The 27,017-nt window shown below is 44.2% G+C and overlaps 1 protein-coding gene across 6 annotated transcripts in view; it reads right to left on the bottom strand.

The window, feature by feature from the left end:
- phlpp2 (PH domain and leucine rich repeat protein phosphatase 2) overlaps window positions 1–26,870 on the bottom strand; it is a 32,405-nt gene extending 5,535 nt beyond the window's left edge. The window contains exons 1-18 of one of the 6 annotated variants that reach the window (XM_018683224.2): window positions 26,692–26,869; window positions 25,482–25,849; window positions 23,290–23,573; window positions 19,268–19,401; window positions 12,075–12,265; window positions 10,523–10,648; window positions 7,281–7,435; window positions 6,203–6,247; window positions 5,805–5,951; window positions 5,214–5,444; window positions 4,136–4,338; window positions 3,954–4,014; window positions 3,125–3,220; window positions 2,266–2,421; window positions 1,054–1,254; window positions 720–882; window positions 505–635; window positions 239–352 (exon numbers count right to left, since the gene is read on the bottom strand). In XM_018683224.2, coding sequence (XP_018538740.1) covers window positions 239–352; window positions 505–635; window positions 720–882; window positions 1,054–1,254; window positions 2,266–2,421; window positions 3,125–3,220; window positions 3,954–4,014; window positions 4,136–4,338; window positions 5,214–5,444; window positions 5,805–5,951; window positions 6,203–6,247; window positions 7,281–7,435; window positions 10,523–10,648; window positions 12,075–12,265; window positions 19,268–19,401; window positions 23,290–23,573; window positions 25,482–25,694 — 2,651 coding nt within the window. In that variant the 5' untranslated portion in view covers window positions 25,695–25,849; window positions 26,692–26,869. Of the gene's footprint in view, window positions 1–238; window positions 353–504; window positions 636–719; window positions 883–1,053; window positions 1,255–2,265; window positions 2,422–3,124; window positions 3,221–3,953; window positions 4,015–4,135; window positions 4,339–5,213; window positions 5,445–5,804; window positions 5,952–6,202; window positions 6,248–7,280; window positions 7,436–10,522; window positions 10,649–12,074; window positions 12,266–19,267; window positions 19,402–23,289; window positions 23,574–25,481; window positions 26,182–26,691 lie in introns of those variants that run through there. The other 5 variants (XM_018683226.2, XM_051073405.1, XM_018683227.2 and 2 more) reach the window with 5 other exon arrangements.
- Window positions 26,871–27,017: the final 147 nt, after the last annotated feature.

The following is a 27,017-nucleotide window of genomic DNA, read 5'->3' as shown; positions in this document are numbered from 1 at the left end:
GCGTCCTTGTACAGAAACATCCAAACACACAGATATAAAGTATATCAAAAGGTAAACCTACACACTTCACACAGACTGGAGAGAGGCCGAGGAAAGACACTGACTGAAGTGTCTCATTGAGGTCAAACACATTAGTTAACACACTGAGGACGTGTGTAGTCATTTCACTTGTACATGACACTGAGCTCTTTATGTTCACACACAAAGAAAACACACAAGAAACCAAAGCAGAGCTCACTTGTTCCTTTGGCCGCTCATTTCAGAGTAACCATGGTTCCATGGAGTGGAGGCACTCAGTGAGTCCCCTGCTGTCGTTGTGGATTTCTGGTCTAATTTCAGGGTGGTGATGTGACTGAAAGAGGACAGGAAGTACAGTAGAAGGCATCGTAGAGGAAGGTACATGCAGAACAATCCTCCAGTGCGTGTCCTGAGAACTTTCATGCTTGACAGATCTGTGAGTTAGTTGCAGCTTTATTTAAAAGGCACCTGTGTGTTGTGACTCACCTGAAGAGGTTGAGGGTTTTGTGTTCCAGCATGAGGCTGCTGTTGCCTGTCAGGTCCAGCTCTTGCAGAGTAGCAGGCAGCGAGTCAGGCAGCTGGATCTCCGTCAGCTCGTTACAGCTCAGATCTACAAGCTACAAACAAAAAAAAAACACACAGGAGCTGAAACAAGTTGATCAGAATGATAACACACACTTTAAATCCAGAACGAGTCTGACCTTGATCTCAGGCAGGCTGAGGATCTCTGGGAAGACATTAATGTGGTTGGAGTGTGCTATGAGTGTGTGCAGTCGTTTACAGCTGGACACAGTGGAGGGGATGGTCTTCAGCTTGTTGCCACTCAGATTCAGCTCCTCCAGCAGCTCCAGCTTACTCAACTTACTGAACACACACAAACCACAGTGAAAGACCGCGGTGAGCGCAACGAGAACTGAGATAATCCTACTAAAATAACAACAGACAAAAACATCCTGCACATTAATGAAGAGCTTCACAGAGACAAGATGATTCAAAAGATAAAAGACATAAAAAGGCAGAGCCAAGGTAACAGACCTGGCAGGGAAGGACAGCAGCTGGTTGTAGGCGATGTGAAGGACTCGCAGGTTCTGGTGTCCAACCAGCAGAGCACCACAGTTCTCATTCAGGCTGTTCCCAGTCAGGTAGAGCTCCTGGAGCGTGCTGAGGCTCTCCTCTGATTGGCTGCTGGGAGGAATACTTTCCAGGGTGTTGGCTGACACATTTAAGTATTTTAGGCTGCAAGAGAAGATGAATAAAAACAAGAGATACGTCAGGAGTGGATCCACCCGTTCCTGCCTCGGTCACCGTGGATTTAAGTTAAAGCTGAAAATCTGAGGCCAGCAGATGAACAAAGGCTTTATTGTACCGGATGACCTTTGAGTATATTGGATAAAACTGAAGAGAGCTGGTCTGTCAGCCTGTAGGTTTCCCTTCTCACTGATGTTATCCACTCAGACAGAGAGGGTACAAACAACACATGTACCTGCTACAGTAACATTAGTGCAGAATTAACTGTAGATGATTGAGCTGTCACTTCAGGTTTTAGGGGTTTTCCCAGTTCTCTAACTTCCACTTTGATTCTCATCGTACTCGAGAGGAAACTCTTAACAGGAGACAGTTAATAATCTCTGTAAGTGGAGCATTCATTTACATATTGTTGAACCTGCACATACAGTAGGGGCAGTAATCTGAGCTCCAGAGGTTCTTATGTAATCAGTCTTGTTAAATCTGTGTATCACACACTGAACAGGAATAAAAACCTGTCCTACTGTCCCATGACAGACTGAACTATGTCACACTGGTGTCAGGTGCAATGATATCTCTGCAGCTCATACATATTACAAGGCTACTGACATCTCACTGTGTCTGTACACACGTTACCAACTCAGTTTCTCTAACTGTTTCCATCAGTCCTGCTCTCCTCTGTCAGCTCCACAGCTCTTAGAGATCATACCAGGAAACCCATCATGCACAGAGCAGTTACTGTCATTACTCCTCAGCATTAGAGAAGGTAAGAGCATTTGAACTGCTAATGGGTGTTAAGTGATTTACCACACAGGAAACAGACGGCCAAATGAAGCTCCAGTTACGGTCCAGAATGCTCCACTGATCTCGACCACAGTCTCTACATACAATCCACAGCTGTCAACTGCAACATAACAGGCAGCACACTGCAGGTTTCAGAGAGGAGGAACCAGCTGATGAAGGACAGGAGGGAAGAGGAAACACAAAGAGAAAGTGACTCACTTTAAGGCTTTGTAAAAGAGACTCTCAGGGAGCTCAGTTAGCTTGTTGTGCTGGAGGTCCAGGGCTTCCAGAGGGACATGGTCAAGTAGGTCAGGCACTCTCTGCAAACGATTGTTCCCCGCCAGCAGCTTTCTCAAACTCAAGCTGTTGAGCAGTCTGTCAGAGGCCAGAAGAGACGGTAGAGAGCAAGATTAGGACGAGGAAAAAAACGAACAGAACAAGGACAAGGCAGAGAATCAAAGAGCATCGTCTCCCCGTGCAGACTGACTACTTGTGAAGCTGAGGGGGGGAGAGTTGTAAGACATGGCAACCCATGCTGACTAATCCATCAGTGACCTTTACAGCTCGGCCGTCCAACAGACCAGCACAGCAACTTTTTATTCTCTCCTGAAATCATCACAGAAGTCATGAGTGGGTACAGAGCACAGAGGAATATTATCTCATTTGCAAAAGCTTTTCTGATCTCTCATTCAAATGCAAATGCCTGTGTTGAGGGGTTGGCAGTGAAGGATGGTAACCCCGAGCCAAGCACTATAGCACGGCCATGTTTTACTGCAGCAACCAAAATACACAGATCCTGCTTCCATAGAGAGACTGACACTGGCTGTTACTGGTGCCTCTACTCTCCACGCTTCTGCTACTGTGGCAAAATCTTTAGATGGGCATTAAAGAGCCGTTTGGCATCAGAGCGAGCTGTTAAAAAGCATGACCATGTGTAATGATACACCTGATCTTCTAATTCTGCACAGGATGGCCAACTGTTTATTACACAAGGCTGAATAAATTCACATTGTGCAACATCAAAAAATAAAGTCTGAGCAGAAAATGTTCAGGATTAGTGACAGAAAAGGACAAACACCTGGAAGGAAGCTCAGACAGGAGGTTGTGTGTGACGTCCAGCATCTCAATTTTTCTGCAGTCACACACCCAGTCTGGAAGGTACTCCAAAAGGTTCCTGTCTCAACACACACACACACACACACACACACACACACACACACACACACACACACACAAACACACAGACACACACACAGTCACAAACACACAAACTGAGCAGAGTTGTCATTTTGCTGTTAATTATCCAGACGAGTTTTGAAATCGTAGTTATCAGGAAGCCACACTAATTATCATGTCTCTCTATGTTTTTACAAAAATAATGAGTTAGCATTGAAGCTAATGAGAAAAAGGAGATTTTACAGATCCTTTCTACACCTGGCATTTGGTTCAGACACAGAGAAACAGCTTTAGGCAAATATATACATAATGAGTCCTGACACACTGTTGCATTTTCTGCCTAATTAAACAGTAGTCCTGCAGCCATCCAGTCACGAACACATATAACCAAAATAAATGAGCTTTAAATGCTATGTTCTGGATTCAATACGAGGACTGAGGGTCTCATTACGTACTGCCTTACACATAATGACATAGCAGTTACTGCAGAAAGGCTTTCAGTTGTCACTGATGTCCTTTGGCATTGCAACAAAAAAAACGATTGTCTACAACAGATGGTATTATCTGATCTGCTCTGAGTTTGTGGAGTAATAATTATCCAATTGAGCATTCTAATGTGGTTCCACCATCTTGACCAGATTAATGATAAATATGATGAAGCTGCTGTTTTGTAGACCTCTGTTTAAAACATGAGAAACTATGGCTGCCTCCTGTTCCCGGCCAGAACTCACTGTGATAGTTCCATGTGTGTCAGCTGGTTAGGGACTGGGTAGATGTTGACTGTTGTGAGGCCTGTAGGCAGACAGAGGCAGCAATCAGCAGCTGAACATCTGGACTGTTCATATGTGTGTTTATAAGACGAATGTATCAGTGGGGAGAGTCAGACAGCGAGCTGACGCCCTGTTTGACTCACGGTTGCTGCTGGCATGAAGCATTCGCAGAGTGAAACCGCTGAGTGTGAGTGTCCCCAGCTGGTTGCGCTGGCACTGCAGAGTCTCCAGGTTGCAGATGGAACTCAGGTCTAGAGAGTCCAAGCAGTTGTCCCGCAAGTCCAGCTGGGTCACTTGGCTCACCGCCTCTAGACTCTCACTTTTCACCCAGCGCAGCCCGTTCAGTCTGCATTTAACACAGAGGATGAGGGATTAAAGATTACTGGTTACTACCACTGGAGCAGAGGAGAAAGCCTGTGGATGTAAAGTTAAGGTGACATCTAACAAAATGTGCAGCAGGAAGTTCGCTGGGCAAACTGTCACATTTGTTTTAATTAGACAAAATAAAGCAGCACTGTGGTGTTTCACTGGGGCAGCAACAAAGAGTGGAGAGACTCTGTCAGGACAGACGCTGTGCTGAGATCCAGGCTGTCCATGATCTCGTCCATCCTGTTAATAAACAACAACTTGTCTTTTATGATCCACCACAGATGCACCTTGGCCTCATAAATACAGGCTGCCTCTGCCAAACCACAGCATCACTCCCAGGGTTGAATTATTATCTCTGTGGGGGGAGCACTGGCTGCTGGTTTGATCCTCAGACTGGTGGAAAAAAAATCAATGAGTGGCGCTTTCCCCTCCCTCATTACCTGCCCTGGGTGTTCCCCTGAGCAAGATACTTTGCCCCCAGCTGTTCCTGGGGAGCTGCTGAGAAGCTGACAGCTACATATAACTGTAGTTCTGGGCAGCTCCCAGGTGTGAGTGTAGGTGTGAAGCAGGGCAAGGCAGAAAAAAAACGTGCTCAGCAAACCTGGCAGCTATAAATAAATGTTTAATAAAAAGGAGAGGCTGGGGGGTGGAGGGAGGGCTGAGGTTCAGACTAGTGTTTGTGCCATGACATTTATCTTTCTGTTAATGAAAAAGAAATGAAAAAGAGGAACTTCATGAGCAGATGTCAGTGCAAGGATATTCTCCCCCTGTCCTTATATGTACTGACTGACAGGGGATCACACAGAGAGAGAGGAGGCTGAGAGCGCTTTGTTTCCCCGGCCGGCCTCTTACCGGAGGTCGATGTTTTTCAGGTGGCTCATTCTGGCCAGAGTACACAGCTCCAGACTCTCCACTCTGTTCCCAGCCATGGCCAGCTTGTCCACTGCGCTCAGTCTCTCCAGCACAGCAGGGATGTGAGAGAAGTTGTTGAAGGAGAGCCCCAGGCAGTTGAGCTGGGACAGGCCACCCAGCTCCTCAGGCAGGGAGCTGAGGTGGTTTCCATCCAAAGACAGCGTCTGCAGGCTGCCAGATGAAAAGTCTGGTCAGAATATCTGCTTTACAGTCACCGTCTGCTGAGCAACATCCCACATTAACCAGGATGGAAACTAAACTGATGTAGCCTCCTGTAATCTGATTACATAACAAAATATTCTAACTTTGTACATTCCACTGAATCCAGACTCTGAATGATGTGCAAAAGTTAATTAGAGAAAACAAATCGCTGCACAAATAGAAAACAGGATAAATAAGAATCTGATATTCCAGCCAATAAATCACCATCTTATTTCTGAGTGTGGCTGTCTTTAGGATTTCCTCCGTAACATAACAACTTCTATATCCATGTACTGTGTGTATATAGTGAATGTATACAGTGTGTCAGACCTTTGGAGGTTGCCTATCTGTACAGGGACGGTGTGCAGATTATTACAGGAGAGGTTGAGCTCGGTCAGGGTGAGGATCTCACACACACACTCAGGGAACACACCCAGACGGTTGTGAGACAAGTTCAGACTCTTCAGCTGGGAAAACCTGAGGAGAGAACAACATGGAGGACATTCAGTATTTACAGGGTGATGCAGCACTGTCCCTGAGTAAAAACTACACACAGCAATCAAAGGGATATAAGCTGCTGCTGTTATTTTAACAGAAAGTGACTGGTCAGAAAAGATCAGTGGAAAATACAGGAAACTGAAGGTTCCTGTCTCCAAGCTTCAGAGGGGAAGTGAAATTTCTCTGCGGAAGATTGGATGAGACAGACGGGCACCAGCAGATTATCTGACCTGCTGCTGTGGTCCACGTTCTCAGTGCAGAGCGGTTTGCTGAGCCTCAGGAGAGTGCAGTGGACGAGGGATGTGAATAGAGAAGAAGACATGTGGTAAACTAACAGCTGAGGCTGCACAGCAACTGTTGAAATCCAGGGTAAACATTATGGAAATGAGATACTGTAGCTTCATTCCCCACAGGTCCAGGTCCACTGTGGTGGCTGCTATCTCTGCTTATTAAGATGGTTTAAAAAGGAAAGGAATGAATAAGTATTCAGATCACCCCCAGTGGAGCCTTCATTTTACTAGGTGATGATTTAACTAGATTTACATCAGCCTGTCACACACTGTTTTAGTACATTTGATGAGGAGGATGTGAAGACTACATCTACTACTGCTGTGTGTTCATAAAACGTGCAGTCGCCTCCTCAGGTCTCAGCTGGCTGTTTCAAACAGAAGTACATCCTCAGCATCAGCTGTGTGTGTGTGTGTGTGTGTGTGTGTGTCAGAGCAGAGAGGGCTGTGATGAATGAGGTGCTCAGATCGTCCATATTAACTCCACCTCCCTCTTGTTCCTCCAGGTGCTGTGAGCGGTGGAGGTGGCTGCAGTGAATCACAGCACTGGTCAGAGTACAGACCGTTTCCTTTAATCCATGCAAAAAGGAGCAGCCACCAGAAACAGAGGGACACTAAAGTCTTAAATCTTCTTCTCAGCAAGTAGCAGAATAGGCCCTTACATAATGTAATATATTCAGTAATACCACCGCGCACACACACTCAGCCAAGCACTAATGCTGGAGGCATACAACAGGAACCAGAGGGGCTGGAGATGATTAACGCTTCATAGCAATGCTTCTCCTGATAAACCCAGTCTGTTTAAACAAGCTGAGTTCCCAATGCAGAACTGGACAAGCAGTGAAACTCCAAACATCATGTGTGTGATAAACAGGGGATGTGACGGAAGAACAGTGTCACAGTAAAACACTGGAACAGCTGAGCAGCTGTAAAGCTGGTGATTGTAACTGTCACTTTCCAGCATGGCCCTGAAGGACGATCTCCTCTGTTCCTCTGTCAGCAGGTGAAGGTGTGTGATTACCTGGGCAGGTTGAGCAGCCCTCCAGGCCCCTGCAGGCTCATGAAGTTGTGTCTCAGGTTGAGGTGTGTGATGTCCTGGCTGTAGAACAGATACTCGGGCACCGCCTCCAGGCTGTAGCAGGACAGATCCACCATGCTGACCGTCTGAGACACCACCTGCACACAGACACACACACGTGCACTGAGGTAAGAAAAGAAGCTTGAGGAGCTCGGACTGAGCACTGCTATCCTCTGTTTGGTGTGTCAGCATCAGAGAAAACCTGAGATGTGACTGTGTGTCCTGTCAGCTTCTCCTGAGCTGCCTGTTGCTGCAGTGCAGGCAGAGCTGATCAACAATGAGAATTAAATCCAGCTGCAGTGTTACACATACATCACAACTCTGCTTCCATTTTTAAAAGTTATCACACAGTTATCAGGAGAAAGTTTAGCACCTGCTGCTTACCACTAATATTCTCCTTTGACCGATTATATTAAGACAATAAAACTCTTTCCTAAGAGTCTTTGATTAACACAGTCAGACCACGTGTCCTGTGGTGAACTCCAACCCTGAATACACCAGTATTTAAAGACTCTGCACTTTACCTCAGCTGGGACAATGGACAGATGAAGAAACTATACTGGCTTTAGATTATGCAAGCATCCAGCTGCCCTGCCTAGAAATTTCTTCAGAGAGACAATGTCCCAGTTTCCAGAGCAATAAAGTTCATCTTCTAAGGAAAAACACGGTGGCAGTGAATTAAAGAGAGTCAGAGCCAGTTACAGTCAGGCCTCGGCAAACGTGTCTAATACAACAGGCAACATATCAGGTTAAGGTTATTGTTTGTTGAGCTGTTGAAGTGTGTTGTGTTCAGCTGAGATACAGTAGTAAGAACTCAGGGAATGAATGAATAATGGACAATGGACAAGAAACATACACTGAGGAAACACAGACAGAGCATGTGTGAAACTTTATATTCACCTTCACTATGTTTGTATTAACATTATACCAAAGTTAAACACTGGAAATGGTTGAAACTACTGTGATTTCTGTTTCCAGCTGCTCTGATGTGACTCTGCTGTGAACTTACTTCACCCTGAACGTTGTGTCCTATCGGACGCACTGTTTGAGGAGCTTCTTTTTTTTATAAACACTATGTGACAACATAATGGTATAAGATGACCCAGAAAAAAGGCCTGGATAAATGTTGGCCAGCTCCACTACAGTGGCACTTTGGAATTTCCCTAAAGAATATTAATGCATTACTTTGTTAAAAAAATTGCCAGAGTCATGATTTGTTTTTCTAGAAACACGGTGTAGACATTTTGTTCTAAAACCAGGGAACCAGAGAGCTGTTTCATTCTGCTGGGTTACTGCTTGTAACATCTGAATACTTTTCTTGACTCTGTAGATAAAATGTTGAAGAACAGGATCAGGTCTTTGTCCTGACCCAGACCAATGATCATGTGACACGACAGCATGAGGCTTTTAGAGGTGACAAACTTCACTGCTCACCTCATCCACCAGCCATCACTTTAAAAATCCTACCTCCTCTTAGTAAAGACGTGATGAGAGAGTGGATGATGGACACAGACTGAGAGAAGAACTGAAGAGGAGAAGAAAGAAAATTGGCATAGTGATTAAACACTGAATTTTGAAGCATTGAGACAGAGGAAGAGGACACACTGAGAGGAGAGAAGGTCCATTTACAGCTGTGTGTTGGAGGGGAATCAAACCTGAGCATGAATGGAATTCAGTGATTTTTACCAGTTACTGTAGTCAACACTGACTCAGGGATTCATACGTGGAACTGGATCATTAGTCTGGTTAACAAGCCTGTACAACTATCACTGCTGAACCTCACATGTCTGACTCTTCCTGTTCTCCTACAGGTGTTTATTCAGGTACATATGCTGCTACATGTGAACACTGCAGTTCAAACACGTCAACAGTCTGGTCCAGTCAGGTAGACGTTGACTGTTAAATCTCAAGAAGTCACAGACAGAAACATTAACAAGACGCTGCAGTAGTTCAGCTTTCTCTGTGCAAACACAAAGCACAGTGTCCTTATTCTGGTGTGATGGTTACACAATAAACATTCACTGCATTTATTAACCACACACACACATACACACACACACAACTTTAGCTGATGTTAAGTCGAGGCTTTTAATGTAGTTTGTTCTTTAACAACTAATAAAACGTTGACATCAGATCTTATATCTGCCAGTGTCGACACAAGAGGACAAATACTGCAAAATTAGAATGGAATTAATTTCCTATTCTCACTGTTTGTATTGAGTAACTACATAAGACCAGAGATGAGACGTTTACAGACCAGCCACGTGTCAGTTTTTCTGTGTTTCTGTTACAGTTGAGTTACCTCTCATTTGTAATAATGTACCAGTTAGCTGTGAAGTTAATGTCACGACTGGTTTGAAAATGAAACTAATCTATAGGAATATACGTCCCACAGTCTGACCGCCTATAAATATTAATTCTGATATGCTGCTCTGTGCGGTGTCTTTGCTCTCCAGTCTTATCCTGCACAGATTCATTTTCACTGATGATTCTTTCTCACACACACACACTCGTACAATTTATGCACTGTAGCATAAACACTGGCCCAAATCCACCAAAAACCTTCATCAGTCATCATCCCCAGTCTCCATAGAAACCTCTCAGTCTCAGCCTAAACACAGTGCACTAACAGGCAACTCTAACCCAGTAATCCATACCACCATGGTAGAGAGAGATCCTGGCCTTAGCATGAATCTGCAACTAATTGGATTTTCTTTTTTTTTCTGCTGGCTTTCTCTTTCCATGGCTAATTGTATGCTGGCTCTCACAGAGGCTGTTCAGATCCAGGAAGGAGCTGCAGCACAATGGCCATTAATTAGGATATTAGAGACAAAGCAAGCTGAGTAGAACAGAAACAATGGCGTTTCTGAAGAGCAGCTGTGAAGACCTGGCAAGATTATCTGATAAACACACAGAGTTTAGGACAAATACAGATATGTGTTTGGGTCATTTAGGACCCCCTGACTTATATAACAAAAGCTCTACTGCTGAGTTAGAGAAATAAAACAGAGGTATGATGAGAGTCTGCCTCTGTGGAGCCAATCAGATGCACTCAGACAGACGGTTTCTGATTGGACGATTGCAACTGTAATCTAATCTGTGATTGAAGAACAAAGCCAGAGGGACTAACTGGAGGCAAACAAACTGTTGCTGGGAGAAAACACAGGAGACTCTTTGTGTCTTACTTTAGATGCCTGCCGATGCCATCGCTGGAAGTCCGCGAGCGTGTCAAAGTTGACGAAGTACGTCTGAGCCTGTGATCCGGCCGAGCTGAACATCAGACAGTGCTGCCTCCGCTTCACCTCCTCCACCTCAACTCAAAGACAACACACAGTTACACTGAGGAGGAGCACTGGCAGAGAAAGTGACCATTATCATTATCACAGTGATGGTCGAAGAAAAAAACCCTTTCTTCTACCACAGATCAGTCTACGCTGTTCAGTGAACCTGTCTCATCTTCATCTACTTCAGCGATTGAGTTCCTGTATTTTCTAAAAGACCCTGTAGAGAAGGTTCCCGACGCTGAAGAATGTGAAGTCAACAGTTATGGTTTAATACGTTTATTAGTTTTTTTGTCCAGTTTCCAGGAAAATCAAGTTGTTCCCTCTGAATCAAACACAGCATGTTCTCTGACTGAACAACTGAGGAACTGCAGTGATTAATCACTGTAACTCTGTCAGACTAATGATGGATTGTTAAAACAATAGGAATTAATGCAGCAGAACCAGAGATATTGTCTTTTTCTTCTTCCCTGTTAAAACCTGACACCTACTTTATGCACCTGAACCATCTGCAGCTCAGGTGGATATTCTGATCAAGCCACTAGTCTCAGGTTCAGAGGTCAGGTAACTCTCCTTCTCATCAATGGCACACCCCCAGATGTTTTTACATTTTCAAACTACCTGTGGAGCCACAACAGACTAGAAATAGACTTTAATGTGTAAAACAGGTGTAGTTACCCTTTAAGGGAAAATGTTGATAATAAGAAGAACAGGAGAGAGAGCATCTGTGTCTGAACACCAACTAAAACTGCAGTTTTACAGCATCACCCACTGACAGAAGCTGCTGTGTTGGGTGGGTTTTTAGGTTAGGACGGACAGGTTTGCTAAGTTTTGATATCTAAGGTTTTTAACCATGTTCTGTCAAAGGTCTCAAGATTCAAGGTTTTCACTTGAACAAAAAAAAACTTACTTTATTAGTTACCTATTGTCAATTTGGAAAAACAAGCTGTTTATTCTCCGAGGCCTTAACAGCCTGTGAGACATTACTTCATCTAGTCAAGTCAATTTTATTTATATAGCGCCAATTCACAACAGAGGTTATCTGGAGGCTCTGTACATATAGAGCAGGTCTAGACCGAACTCTTTATCTTATAACATTTACAGAGAGAGACCCAACAGATCCACCACGAGCAGCACTAGGAGACTGTGGAGAGGAAAAACTTCCTTTAAGAGGCAGAAACCTCGAGCAGGACCGGACTCAGGGTGGGCGGCCATCTGCCTCGACTGGTGGGGGTGGGGGGGTGGTTAAGAGAAAGACAACATTGCAAATACACAGACAAAGTCATTATTACTTCATCTGTCACAGTTGTGTATGTACAGAATCTATGGAGCCGTTGAGCACAGCTGTGTTGTTGTAGAGTATCTACACTCAACCTGGAGCACGAGCTCTACCCAAGGGAAAGTGAAAGGTTAACACTGTTTCTGTCTGTCTGACAGCAAAACACTGAACTCTCACCTTTCCCCCAACCAGGGGTAAGATGTGCATCTTCCCGGTGAGGCTGTCTTTGACGGAGGCCACGATGAGACAGGTGCCACAGAGAATGACCTGCCGCTCTGCCCACTTGTGCAGCTGCGTCTTGCCCTTCCTAACGCTGAACACGCCTTTCAGCAGAGTGCGCTCCTGCTGGTCTGCATTCACTGGATGCTCTGCAGAAAAAGGCCCACACACAGAGGTTAGTGCAGATCCACAGACATCCATCAGCCCTCCTCTGATAAACAAGTTCAGATACTTAAAACCACATGTTTAACATGAGATGGAGGTTTGCAGAAAGTGAGGTCATATGGCTTCTCACAGGTCAGCATGATATCACCCAGTCGACTCTTACATCAGCACTTACAGGACGGACACTGCCCTGTTATCTCATACACTGTACATCTGCACAAAAACAGGTTTGAGCTTACAGTAAGGAAAGAAGGGTTATCCATTAAACTCTAATTAAAGCCATATTAGAGCTCTGCTGTTCAACACATTGGGGCCATGTTGTTGTATAAACCCTCACGCTCAGGTCAGATCTGATCATTTCAAATTTCAGCAGGTAAAGCAAGCAGGTACACAAAGAGGGAGACAGACAAATAATGTATTAGCCTGGCAAGCTAAGTAAAGTATAGCGTAAGGTTTTGGGTTAAGGTCAAGTCTTATTTGGCAGCACCAGTCCGGTTCAGACATGATTATGGTCCAGGTTTGGGTGCCATAACATCTCAAAGGATCATTGTGAGATCACTCCAGCGCTTCTTCTGTTAGATTACAAACAATTCCCTCAACCTCCATCACAATCGGGGGAGCTCAGGACACAGGAGAAGGACCCAAACTCAGACTCAGAGACAGGGCTCACAACAAAATGATTTATTTTAACAAAGGAAGCACCAACTCACTCCAAATGAAGAAAAACAGCAGGAACGTAAATCAACATCCCATAACACTCAACCCACTGAGAACTAAAGAGAGGAGAGACAATATATACACAGGGGATAATGGACAGACTGAACACAGGTGGAACAGGCAGGAAGTAAAAGCACGAGAGACAAAACTTCAAAATAAAACAGGAAGCAGCAGGCGAGGAACACGAGGGAGAGAGACGCCAAAATCAAACCAGAAACCAGAAGAACAAAATCAAACAGGAACCAAAACACACAAACCAAGACCAAGAACCAAAGTTATTTTCAGGTCTTCACAGATGAGACTTGGATACATCAATACCTCCCAGCTCAGGTGAAGAGCAGGTAAACTGCCCAGGTGTCCTGAGTGTCTGTCTCTGTCCTTACAGGAAGTATCAGTCATGTTGATGAATGAGTCAGGGCTTCCTCACATTAAACTTCACTCTTTTCAATTAAATTATGCCAACTTGCAAAGCAAAGGCAGCCTGAGCTGAAGGACACAGCCGACAGAAGTGCTGCCGTCTCTGCCAGGCTTCAAGTACACTCAGGTTAATGGCAGGTCAAATAAGCACAGAGGAGACACTGCCTCAGCCTCTTGTCTTCTGTTGTTAAATCTTCCCTCAAACCAACTTATGCTGCCTCCCACTCGTTGGCAATTTGCTCTCTCTCTCTCCCGCTTTCTGTCTGACTTTCGTTATTTCCACCTTCTCTTTCACTTCACAAGGGCATCCAAATGAAAGGAGCCTCCTCGTGTTTCTCTTCACCAGGGAAACTGATAATGAACAAGCCAAGTGCTTCTGACAACAAACTGACTGGCTGGCAGATCAATAGCAGAGCATGATCCTTGGGTGTCCCCTCACTCAGAGAGACAATCAGAGACACAAACCCTCACAGGTTCAGAGTATGGAGCTATCTAGAAAGGAGGAAACCCCTGGACTGAAGGTCAGTGCTTCAGAAAATGGTCAAGGACCAAAAGCTGGCTCATTGTCCTCAAACTGTATCTCTCAGATACAGTGCCATCAGATCCCTTCCCCAGAACACAGCTGAAACAATCCAAATATAATATATTCATTAAAACACGTCATTAAGAAAAACACTCGCCCACTGCAGTGCACATATCAATAAAGTCATCATCCTCAGCACCCACTCTCTACCAACTGACACAGGCTGACACGATGCTCTCACTGGCTTCAGTCTAGCAGCAGAAACACTCCACACCTTATGGATTCTACCTGCAGGAGGAACACACACTGTGGTCCACCTGTGGTCTCATGTTCTTCAACAGAAACCTCTCCTAAAACCAGTGAGAGGTTCCATGTTATCACAGTATTATCTCAGGTCAGAGCAGATCATAAAAACTGATCCTCATTTCCATGTTTAAAAGTCAGAACAAGCTTCAGCCTGAGCTACAAGGTCTAGAGTTTCAAATCAAATACAAAGAGGTCTTTAAATATTAACAAGCCTGTCAACAGGAGGGTGGGTGATGGACGGCTGTCAGAGTAAACAGACATGATGGAGCTGAGAGCAACAACAACATAGACACAAGCTCAACTGTTCCAGTCCGATGGTTTTTATAACCTGGTGCCTGGTCAAGGACTGTGATCTGGACAACAGTCTGGGTTTGCTCCACAGGTGAGAGAACAGGTGTGTTCCAGGTATGATTACCTCCTGAATTAAACTGTGTAGAAAGAGTAGTAGTTTTTTCTACCTAAAAACACACCTTCTTGCTTCTTGTACTTCCACATCAATACACCAGTCTGATGATCTCAGCCATAACGAGCCAACTACTAAAACAAACACATTCTCCCTCAAGGTCTTTGGGATTGTTAGTTGCTATGGAAACAGGTCACAAAACCAAAGTCCAACGTGAGCCGGTAAACCTCGGTGCTATCTGCAGTAACCTCTGGCTGCTCTGTGGAGAACATCCCCCTGGTGACAGATAATGTTGACCAGTGGCTCCAGAGGAGTTTAGTGACACGGCCGTGAACGTTGTGTAACTCTGTTTTTCTGTTGATGTTTTTGTCCGAGCTATGGGAGCCTGGAGGAGCAGGGCCACAGAGATGCCGCGCTGCCTCCACTGAACTAATCATCAAACTGTGGCAAACATCTTCCTTCCTCAGAGAAGCTGCCACAGAGTGACGAGTGACAGACCAGAGAGTCCACTGGACCATTTCTAATCTCTCCTCTGTTCATCAGTGTAGCTGCAGCATTCGTTCGCTCAGCGACATCTCACTTCACATGACCTGCGAGACGAGCAACGAGGCTGCAACAGGTCGAATACTGTTCCCTCATCACTGGAGTAAAAACAGACAGAGAAACAGATGAAAAGATGGATAGGAGGGAAGGAATAAAGGGAGTGAGAAGGATATGATGGGACTGGCTGATGAAAAATAAGAGTGGAAGTGAGCTGAGGAACTGGACTGGAGGCCATTATAAATACATCTTCATATCTATTACTATAACTTTGAACTGATGTATTAGTATAATATCAGGTGTTTTATTAAACATTAGAAATAGAGCAGCAGAATATACATGAGAATATCTGAAATAATGGTCTAAGCTCCAGGAGATTTTGATGAGGCTTTATAAACCTAAACAATTAATGGAGAGATTTAGTTATGATGATGATATAGAGTAATTGTTAGTTGATTAACTGGATGACAGTGTACAGAATACTGGTCACTGTAAGAAGGAAAACAACTGTATTTGATGGTCATAGGATGTTTAGGGCAGCACTGAGTTGAACACACTCTTCCCTGAATCCCAGAGCTTCTTTGTCTTGCTAAAGATTGCACAGATAGCATTAGCATGCAGTGGGGGGTCAGTGGAGGCGGAAACACAGTCTGATTTGACTCAGAACAGCAAGCTCTTTTTGGCAACAAATTCTAATTCAACCCACCACCCAGATGCCTCCTCTTGGTGGTCTGTGTTCACCTCTACTTTAAAAGACCTTTTCTTTAAATTGTGTGCGACAAATTCAGTTCTGATATCAAATAGAGCGATGCCTGCACCGTGCAGAACACAGATGGAAGACGTATAGATGACAGTAAACAGAGCATTAAATCAGTGATGTTTTTCAGCCATTTGAAAGCTGACCATGAGTCTGGAGATAGGCTGCAGGTTTCACATGGCAAAGAGGAAATCCTCTTTTAGAGAGGGCTCCATCACAGAAACAGTGGTTTATAAGCAGCTGGCAGGAAACCACGCTCTCTGCAGAGCTCGGCTTCTCCAGGCGATTCTGCAGGAACCCAGATCTGAACAGAATTTAATTTTTCTCTTAAATCTCAGTCTGACTACTTCTCCACTTTTTGTCCCTGTGAACCAATTCTTTCTCCCTTTCAACCAGAAAATGAAGAAGCAAACTTGTGCTTGATTTTTCTCTGTGCTCCTGCAGGACATGATTATTATGCTAAACCGCTGGGCCTCACAGTTTCAGACATTAGTTCACCGTCCATGTCATAACAGGTTTAATTTCCGCTGGAGAATCAGCAACAGCCAAATCAATAACTTATTAGGTGAGTTCACACTGCCCGTAGATGACTTATTTCCCTCTGCTCTGACGCCGACAGCGGGCCTGACGTGAACTCAGGTCTCTGAGCTCAGAGACAGAGATGTGAGACGGAGATCACCCAGGCAGACGTGGAACGAGGCCCGGTGGAGAGGAGCCAGAGCTTACAGCAAGCCTTATCTGAGCCGCAGCTGAACGGGCTGAGACGCAGAACCGCTGGCCCTCAGGTCTCTGCAGATGTTTTCACTAGGAGCATTTTTTATTAAGTCAGCATTTAGAAATGTTTACTCCCCTGTCCATGTTTGTTTTCATCTCATCTGTGCACCACGGCGGGAGGGTGTGTGTGCGGGGGAAGCAGGAGGGTGGAGAAGGTTCAAGATGAGTTTCCTGAACAAATAAGAGGACGGTGAAGTTTAATGAATTACCTGCTGCAGTGCACTTTGAGACACTACGAGGGCCTGAGAGAAAGTAAAGCTAAAACCACTGTGGTTAGAGATGAAACTTACATGGTAATAAATGGGTACACAGACAAAATAAAGCATGTAAACCTCCATCTTAATGTCTGCTTATAACCCTGAGCCCTGATCAAATTTCCTCCTCACACTGATTCATTTCAACGTTTTCTGAATAAGCCTGAAGAGGTAAAACTAACTACTATTTAGCAAGAAAAAAAGATGCAAGAGAGACTGGAAAATATGAACTTTTTACAGCAGACATCTGTTTTTTCTTCTTCTATGCAGTAATGTTACAGGTTCAGTTCACCCAGTTAGCAAAAATATATTTCCCACTATCAACAGTTTTCAGAAGTATTTCTGTGGCAGAGAGAAATTCCAAAATAGTGCTAACAGTGTGGTTTGTGGATTATTCAGAGAAACCAAGACATTTTTATGTGGAAAGAGATGCTACTGCTGCTGAATTTTTTAATGTAATTTTTAAAGAAACAAAAACCCATTCGTCACAGAAACATCAGAGACAAGTCTCCCAAAATCTAGGCACACAACACCAAAACTATCTGCACAACTAGATTCCTTTTAATCAACTCGCACTTTACTTCACCACTGCTTTCAGGCTGGGAACAAACAGAACACACAGTTCACCACATCAGGTGGTTCTGCTGCAGCTGTAGTCCTCACTGACGGACCACACTTCTCCTCGTCTGCTTAGTCAGATCATTACCCCTGACAACAGCTGTCAGGAGAAGTAAGCACCTGGGAGAAGGAGCACAGAACGAGGCTGTTGTTGTGCATTTCAACAAAACATCACAGCCCACCTGCAACGCCGCTCGCTGTGGGTGGGAATGAAAAAGCAAGGTTACCTCGTGCCAGCCAAAACATGAGGTGGACTGGTGACGCACCTGAACACCAGTGCAGGGAAGGTGGGTGAAAACACTTAGACAATTCAACTCTACAGTACACCACCACTTACTTCTCTCCCAGCTCTATGGGAATCAAACGGCCAAATCCAGTTGTCCTCTTGGCCTCAGCTGGGTATTAAGAGAGCCTGAGTACCAGCCATGCCTGGTCCCTGGTCCTCTTTTCCCATGAGCTGACAAAAGGAGGCAGGAAGTCTCCAAGGGGCCTGGCTAGACTTTGGCCAATGTGGCCTGACTACTGATAGTAGCCAAGATCCGACCAGTTTTTATTCTGGCAAGAGGCAGACAATAGTTCCTCTGGACACATAAGGACTAGGAAACAGACTGAGGCCACAGCGAGCTTGAGATCTGACAGCTAAACAAACAAACATCCGTTGTATTAGCGAGCAGATACAAAGACAAAGTTGTATTCATTCTAAAGAGGCTAGCTAAAGTCAAACAAAACAACCAAATACTGTTCTGAAGAGCAATGATTATCATGTTCACTCGTCTATAGAAGCAGGACACAGCACACAGAGGTCTGGGTGTCCGAACTGTCAGAGTCCTCACAGTTTTATCAGACATGCTCTTGTTGTCTGGTTAAAAAAAGGAATTCAATCTGTTTTCACGGTCAGGGGGTTTTAAAGTCTCCTCATGTGTGGCCTAGACAACCACAGAATTGATTTGTGTTTAGCATGTACTCTCATTCAGTGTGGCAGTGTAGGGAGGGCTGTGTACTCTCTGTGGGAGGGATTACATGTGAGCCCTTTAGACTCTGTGGTTTTTCTCAGCCTTCGTCTTCCTCTGGCACCGCTTGATGTGAGCGGCTCAAAGCCGAAACAGAAGGAGTTCCCCTGTCTCAGCAGGAACATCAGCTGCTTAATCAAATGGAGACACATTACAGAGCATCGCTCACCATTTACCCTTAATGGTAAACCTTAATAGCTGCTACTGTAAAAGTCTCATTAGACCGAGGCACGGGGAGAGCTGCAGATGTCTGTGGGTTTATGTGGGCTGTATTAAAACACACGCACAGTCACTGTCATACAACTCTGTCACTGGGTTCTCCAAAGAGTCACAACCACCCTGGATTAATATATCACACTGACACAAGGACAGTGAATCACTGCAGTGCTAGGGTCATGGGAGCATGTTGACAGCAGCAGGTGAAAGGCAGAACACATGGACAAACAGGACCATCAGTCACTCATCATGAGGCCATCATGGGAGCGTGGCTCAGCTTCAGCTCATCTCAGAGAGCCTCAAACAACGACTGCTGTCACCTTTACCCAGAGGAAAACCTTCACTGATAGCACGCACACTTTGACACACAAACACAAGATCCAAAGAGGATGTGTTGAAATGGTTTTGGAACATCTGACCCACTGCAGTCCACACAGGCCGGAGTACTCACCGCTGTAGAAACGAATCAAACAGCTGAGGTCGGAGTTGGCTGCTTCGTGCTGCACCCGGACAGGGTCTGCATAGCCCATAGCTGCCAGGTAGTCATACAGGATCTGCAGGGGACGCTCAGACGGGTCCAGTCTCCTGAAGGACAAAGGAAAAGGAGAGGTGGTGAGACAACGCCCACCACAAAATAACAGGGAACACATACAGTGAAGCATTAACATCAAAGGAGGACAGTTCCTTTATCTCTGTTTAGACCTGGACAGAGTCAGAGAGGCTGTGAACATACAGCACTGTGAGCTTTTCCATGTGTAAGTGTGTGTAAATTATTTTTTCTGTGCAGCTGTGCAGTCAGACTGAATACTGCTGCAACAAACACAATCCCAGAGTTACTGTGGTGGAAAGTTTTGGTGTTTTGTTAAAAGAAAAAATGTCTTGTGATGTTTGACAGAGCTCAGGATCTGAAAACAACAACAGACCAAACCAAAGCAGCTGTGCATTGGTTCTGCACCTTCACTGGACTTCACTTAATCTGAGGAAGAATCAACTCTGTCCACTAGTAATCACCTTAAAGACTGTTGCTGCTGAAACCTTCAACCCTGAACCCCCACTGCCCCCACGTCTGGCTTGGCTGGAGGTCCTGCAAGCATGACTGCAAATGCAACTGATCAGCTGGAAGGTTTTCATGCTGACTCACCTCTGGAGAAGATCGTCACTGCTGATAATTTCATTACTGTAAATGTAATGATTTGCAGGATCATGTTATTTTATTTGAGACAGCAGCGGCCTCAACGCCTCGATGCAGTGAGAGGAGGATGACTGACGGTCCATGTTGACCATTCACACTGACGCCTGCTCTTAACACAGATATGACTCATTTATTCACAAACCCTCCAACCTTGGGCAACGCAGTGAGAAGCTGTTAAATCTCTGTCAGCACCTGATGGGTTCCTCTGCCCTTAGGGTGGAAGGTAAATTATGCAGCAAACTATGGAAATGTGCCTGTGGATTAACTGAACCGTACCCAGAGAGAGGAGGGGAAACCCAGACAAAACAATGGTGCTCCCACACACAGGTGTTTCACCTAATTTTGTTAATTAGACCTCTCTGGACTGTGTGGGTGATCTGAAGATTTCTTCACATCTTTACAATTATTATTAGTTTGTGATAGTAACTCCCAGCATAGCTCAACTTCAACAGAGGTCTAATTATCTAAATTAACTCAAAATGGGTGTGGCTGTGCAAAAATCGACTCAGTTCACAGAAGACTGGAGAGGTGTGTTTCAGTTCAGTATCATCAGGGTGTAGTTTACAATTTATTAGCTGGCAGAAGACGTGATGCCTCAGCAATCAAAGTTTCACTTTCTTTCCACAGAGACCAAGTGCTGAGAGAAAGAAGTTGTTGTTAGCAAAAAGAAGCAGGAGAAGTGTAGTTAGTTATTATCCTCGTGCTGTACTGGCAGGTAGTAGAGCAAAGCTTTGTGGGTAGATAGTAACGTCAAGTCTGTACTCGACTAAACTCAGTCACATGGCAGAACGAAACATATTTATTTAACTCAAAGCAAAAGTGAAGCACTCTCCATCAGCTGACAACTAATCTGTTCTAATGTCCAACAGGCTTTTCACCGAGCCTCTTCCCTGGACCCACACCACTTATCTGGGCCATACCTGACCAAGCTACAGGGGTCACAATATTCACTTGAAAACGCAGGTACTGGTTCCTCACCCTACAGATGAGGTCAGATTTCTCTGGCTTCAGATGTCTGGGAGTCAGGCTTTACAGACTGGGAGGAAACCCCAGGCATACCCAGGACACATCAGAGGGACTACATATCCCATCTATTGGTTGTTCACTCTGGACTCTGCTGTGTCTCTGACCAGGGACAGATGAATGTCCTCCATCAGCTCCACTGCCTCAGTAAATATCTCCTAAAGTTTGTCTGACTGAAAAACAACGTTCCCCGAGCAGGAAAGAACCCAGACCGTGTTTTCCTGTGAGCAGCACATTACTACAAGCTATAAAAAGAAAATCACTAAAAAAAGCTTCCATCATGTCCTGACTTACAAATCCTTCTTTAGTGCTCGTCTCAGTGCTGTCAACAGCTTTTCAGATCCTCATTTATACAGTACATTCATGCATTATCAATCACAGTAACAGCAGCTGTTAGAACATAGAACATGGACCAAAAACAGAGGAGAGAAAATATAAAACTCTCTTTAAATCCTAACTCAAGTATTTTACATGAACATCTACAGTTTTTACATCATATTTACTGACTTGTCTTTACTGAATTAAACTTTCCTTTGTATAAACAGGACAGTTTTCTTTTCTTTAATATTAAATCTAAATCCACCTGGCCATACTCCGTGGTAGAGAGCAGTTTAAGTGCTGTGCTGCTGGAATATAAAGTGAACCACCACAGGCTTACCAAAAGTCTTTCATTTATTACCATTCCACATTACTGTGCAGAGCCTACGGCTTTTAATCAGCACAGATATAATGAACTTGGTTCATTCTCTGTTGGTTGATCACACCATTGGCCACCAGCCTGTAAAGTGATTAACAACCTGCAGTCATGTTTCCAGCACAATGTGCAGGCCTGACACCGTCTCACAGTCATTAATGCTCACTAACACAACCATTAAGAAGCCTCCACTGTAAACACTCCGTCTGCTCCCAGAGATCTCAGAAGAGTTTCAGATGCTGTCGCGTGTCCCACATCATTTTAAGCCTCATACAGAACTGTTCACTGTGATTTAAGCTACAGCTGATTTCTTATTTTAGACTCTCCCCTCTCATATCTTCTCACAGGTTTTCCCAAGGAAGCAAAGGAGGAGCAGCCCAGATTCCTTCCTGGTCACGGATCAGTGAACCAGCTTTTTATCTTTTCACAGATAATCAGGGGGTCATTTACTATTTCTGTCTTCATATGTGTTCTGGAGCAGAGAGGGGAGTGAAGCTTCCTGAAGGTACAGTAGTTGAGATGCTGGGGATGTTCAAATAATAGCTGGGTCTAACTGGAGCTTGTTGAAGGTGACCTTCTGGACAGGATATCAGGTAAATATCATAGCCTGGTATAGTTTTACATGATATACATTTTAGAAAGATGTGGATCTTTATTTAGAAATAGAATTCTTATGAACAGCTTTTGTTGGATTTGATTGATTGTTTATTTGAGTGTCTTGCACCTTTCTGGTGCCCAGGACATATGGACTTACAGACACTGAGTAATCCCCATGATGGCTTCATGACAAATCGAAACATTTCCATAAATTCAGTTGTCACACTGGATACACAGTCTTTTGTCTGAGCTGCAAAGCATCTTCTAGAAATGTAGCCTAACCAAGGTTTCTGCCTTAAAAAGCCAACTCAACATATCAGCCTCAGACACTAAAACAAGTCAGGGTTCTTCAGTTGAACCTCAACAAACATTTTCTTAACTCAGAGAACAGAGGAATGAAGTTCATCCTCAACAGCTAAGAACCTTCCTTTATATCTGCCAGTGGTAATGTACCAGAGTTTACCTGGGTCTTCTTCAGGTCTACTTCTATATGTTGTTCTATATAGTAATCCTCTTTCATTTGAATATCATTTCTAAACTTTGACTTCATATACATCTCTTTGTTCTGGTTTAACTGCATTTATATTACACTGTAGTTTATTCCTGAAAACAAAATTTAAACCAGCGATGGAAAGAACTGTCTCAACCAGTCAGTTAAAAACCGTGCAGCTGTCTAAACCTGCTGCGTTTACACTACACTGAGATGATCACAACCCAAAGCATCTTTTTATGCTTTAAGTCCATGTCCATGTCAGTACATGTTGTCCATGAAGCTGTCAGAAGCTTCAGAGTGCACAGCAGTTCTGTACTGACGTGATACAGTGAGGACACTGATGCAGGCCTGCAGCTGCTCCAAGCTGGATGTATGTGTTTGACCATTAACTGATGCAGGTTTAAGCCACATCACTGTGTTGCTCCTGCCATGGTCCACCTCCAGTTATCATAGTCTAACTTGGTGAGTGTTTACCTGACTAGGTCTCCATGCAGCTGAACGTAGAGTCCCCGTCCGTCCCTCTGAGCGCAAAGCTCCTCCACCGTGGTGCTGGTGGAGCAGAGCACCAGCTGCAGGTCTGTCTGAGGGGTGGAGGAGGCCTGTGGGCCGGAGGCAGGAGGCTGAGGGTCCACCGTCTCCCCATACAGACACACACAGCCCCGCTGGGTGTCCCCCTTCAGCCAGTCCCGCTCTCGTGATCCAAATCTGGTCTTCCTGGTCACACAGCCTCGACTCCCGTTCCGCTTCATGTTGCGCTGCTGACACAGAGAAAGAGTCATCTCAACTCACAGCTCCACAGCAGAGACGTATCAGCACGTCCAAGGATCCTGGGTTATCAGTGTCTTATAATCAATATTCAGTTAGAAACAAGCTAACTAGTCATTCCTGTCACTACACTGAAGATATCTGCAGTAGCTCTGCTGTAGTCTACATGAACAATAATCTTTCATGTGTTTTCACTCTGTTACCTCTCTCATTACAGATGGACTGTGACTGCATTACCAACAGGAACCAGAATATCATGTTGTGGCTACTTCCTCTCACTCTAACCACTTGTGGTGATGTTAGCTGGATGTGTAACAGCCTAATGTTTTCCTTGAAATGATGTCACTGTCTAAATTTGACATTTATTAAAGACAAATGTCAAGATAAGATGTGAATCAGAACCACTCATTAAAACTAAGGTATGACAGTGTGTTACCTGGTCCAGGAAGAAACAATATCTATCCACCATTCTGACTCTTATCACTCATTCCCTGATCCTAAAACCAGGTCTTAACCCTCCAACACTCATTTAAACTAGTGAGGTCCAGAGTCCTGGTCCCTGAGAAGCTGTCGCAGGCTCCTGGTTTTCACTTTATATCCAGAGACTGGATATGAAAGTCTGGTCAGCGTCCAGTTTGTTGTGTTGAAGGTGTCATCAATACTTTTTACAAATGTCGTCATCTTCACCTGTTTCAGTTGTGATAGTCAATAATAATAATAATAATAATACTAATGAGGAACAGTACCTCAAAATAAAGAAAATGTCAAAACATAGTTCAGTGAGTAACTGATCAATAACATGTATCAGCTCTGACTCTGAGTTAAAATCTTTTTCTTCCATTCATTAGGTTCAGAATAAGCTTTCACTTTCACTGGTTAAATATTAAAGTCAGAGGTGACGTTGCATTATTCCAGAGGTTACAGAGGTGGTTCAAGTTTTTTAAGTTAAAGTCCCACACCTGTTGAAAACACCTGGTAACCTGTCCACACTGTAAGCTGCAGTGAAGGCGTGTCTGAGGCTCAGTGTTTGGCCCAGACCACTTCAGACGTGGTGGGCAGCTGAGTCTCTGAGCTGAATGTTCAGTCGACCTACCCTGAGTCAGGAGGAGGTCTCCTCTAGACTTAATGATGATGCAGTATGAACAATAACTGGAACACTAACTGCATCCTGAGCCTCAGAAAATCAACAGACATGGACATATTTTAACAAAGACATCAAGGCATTTCCTTACTGATTCTCCACAACACAACTTGAAAATGAATCAGTGCTGCTCCTTAACTGTCCACAGCTGATATCTATTAACAGAAATACTGAACAAATCTGAATTTTACTCAGTGTCATGCACTTATTAAGAGGGTGACCCATTTTACTTTATGATTCTGATGTGCATCCTTCAAACACAATAACTGAGTCCTGCATACACATTAAACTGAGTAGCAGAGCTGAGATTTTGTGTGTGTGTGTAAGTGTGTGTGTGTGTATGTGCGTGTGTGCGTGTGTGCAGCTTCCTCAGGGACTGACATGTCATTACACATCATGTGTCTAGCCCTAAAATGTCATAGGAAAACTGTTCAGCACTGGGCCCTCCTACAATAGCTCCATCAGCCTACAGTCAGAGAGTGTGTGTGTGTGTGTGTGTGTGTGTGTGTGTCTGTTAATTGGCTCTGGTACATTCCTCACTGAATGGCAATCATCCACAGATCAATCATCAACCAGAGTAGATCAATCACCTGATATCACAGCCGTTACATAATGATGCACAGATGCGTGTTAATCCTCATGCCCTGCCATGGAGGAAAAACCCTGACATGTCACAGTCTACAGAGATACACCGAGCACTCTGTCCTGTTTGGATCAGCTCCTGCATCACAGGAGAATAACCCCTGTCATTATGACTTGCCTTTAGCACCCGGATCCCGGTTGCAGCAGGAGCTCCGGGACCACTGCGGCTGCCGCGACCTGCAGTCTGATTCAGCCCCGCTTGGTGGACCACCGTGTCCGGCTGCCTGTCTATGCAAGCCCCGTCATCTCCGACATCACCTCCTTTCTTGATGCCCGTCTGGGTGTTAGTCGCAGCACCCGCCGCGTTATTATCCTCGTCCTCCATCGCCATGGACGATCCCTGTTAACGGCGACAAAAACCGAGGAGTGCCGTCCCGGTACGTGACTGGCAGATTCCCACGGAGAGGTGAAAATTCATCCTGTATCGGTGCAGCGCCGCCATATCCAGACTGAATCTGACTGCTGTCAGAGAGGCCTGCCGGAGAGCTGATCAATAAACATGAATGGGGCGGGTTCACAGTGATTATTATTCAGCAGCCACTGCCCCTTTCTGAGGGCAGAGCCGTGTTATTCATCATGGTCTGAACACCTGATGCAACACGGAATATACATTATATACACGGGCATATAATGTTTTTAAATCTTTATATTATACGGTTTACCCTTTATAAAAAATAATGGGTATATTTATTTTTTAAAACCTAAAAGTAGCTAGTAACTAGTTCTTCTACAGCATTAGGAAATAGGTTGTTAGCCATTCATAAAAATAAATAAATTATTAGACTAGTTAGAGCATGTCCATAAAGGATGTAAGTGTTTAGTAAAGATATTCTTGTGGTTAAATTAGATATTTGAAGCGACAACGTAGAGCTAGGCTAATTTTTGTGCTAATTTTTGCTACAGGCATACATTAGCTAACTTCTGATTCATTAGCTTAACGTTAGCTTGCTTTGATACAATATTTTACTCACACACACACGTTTCACTGTATAAATAGCACAACGAACCAAAGCTAATGTAAATTTTAACGTAACACTGGCTAATTCATTTCAATAGCTTTAGATGAAACAGCTAGCATAACTAAGCTAACTTATTATGCTAATGTTTGCTACAGACATACATTAGCTAACGGCTAACTAATTAGCTTGACGTTAGCTTGATTTTTTTTTTTTTTAACAATATTTTACTCACGACCGACTGTAAATTTACCGCAACTAACCATAGCTACTGTAAATGTTAACATGACACTGGCTAATTGTTTTTGTAGCTTTAGCTAAAACAGCTAGCAGCATAACGTATGGTCGCATTACTTCATGAATTTTACTTACAAACGGGTTCTTCTGTAAATGTCCATTCCTTCGTCGTGTGTAGTTGACTGTGGAGCAGAGAGCAGTGAAACAAACCAACAAACATCATTTAGAAGATTTTCACCCAGTGTTCAATATCCTGGGTAAATAATTTGGGACACACCGAGGACATCCAGGGAAAGACCTGTAGAAAACACGTCACATGACCTGCTTTAACATTTCTGTGTTTACTCCCTGATGTGCTGACACTTCATGATCAATTAATATCAATCTTTAAAAAATAGTTTTAAAAATGACAGATTATCACAGTGTACAGAGATTTGTTTATTATCATGTTATAGTCCCTG

This window comes from Lates calcarifer, linkage group LG2 (genome assembly GCF_001640805.2).
Source record: "Lates calcarifer isolate ASB-BC8 linkage group LG2, TLL_Latcal_v3, whole genome shotgun sequence".
NCBI lineage: Eukaryota > Metazoa > Chordata > Actinopteri > Centropomidae > Lates > Lates calcarifer.
The sequence above is the reverse complement of the archived record's forward strand: the minus strand, read 5'-3'. Positions and strand labels throughout refer to the sequence as shown.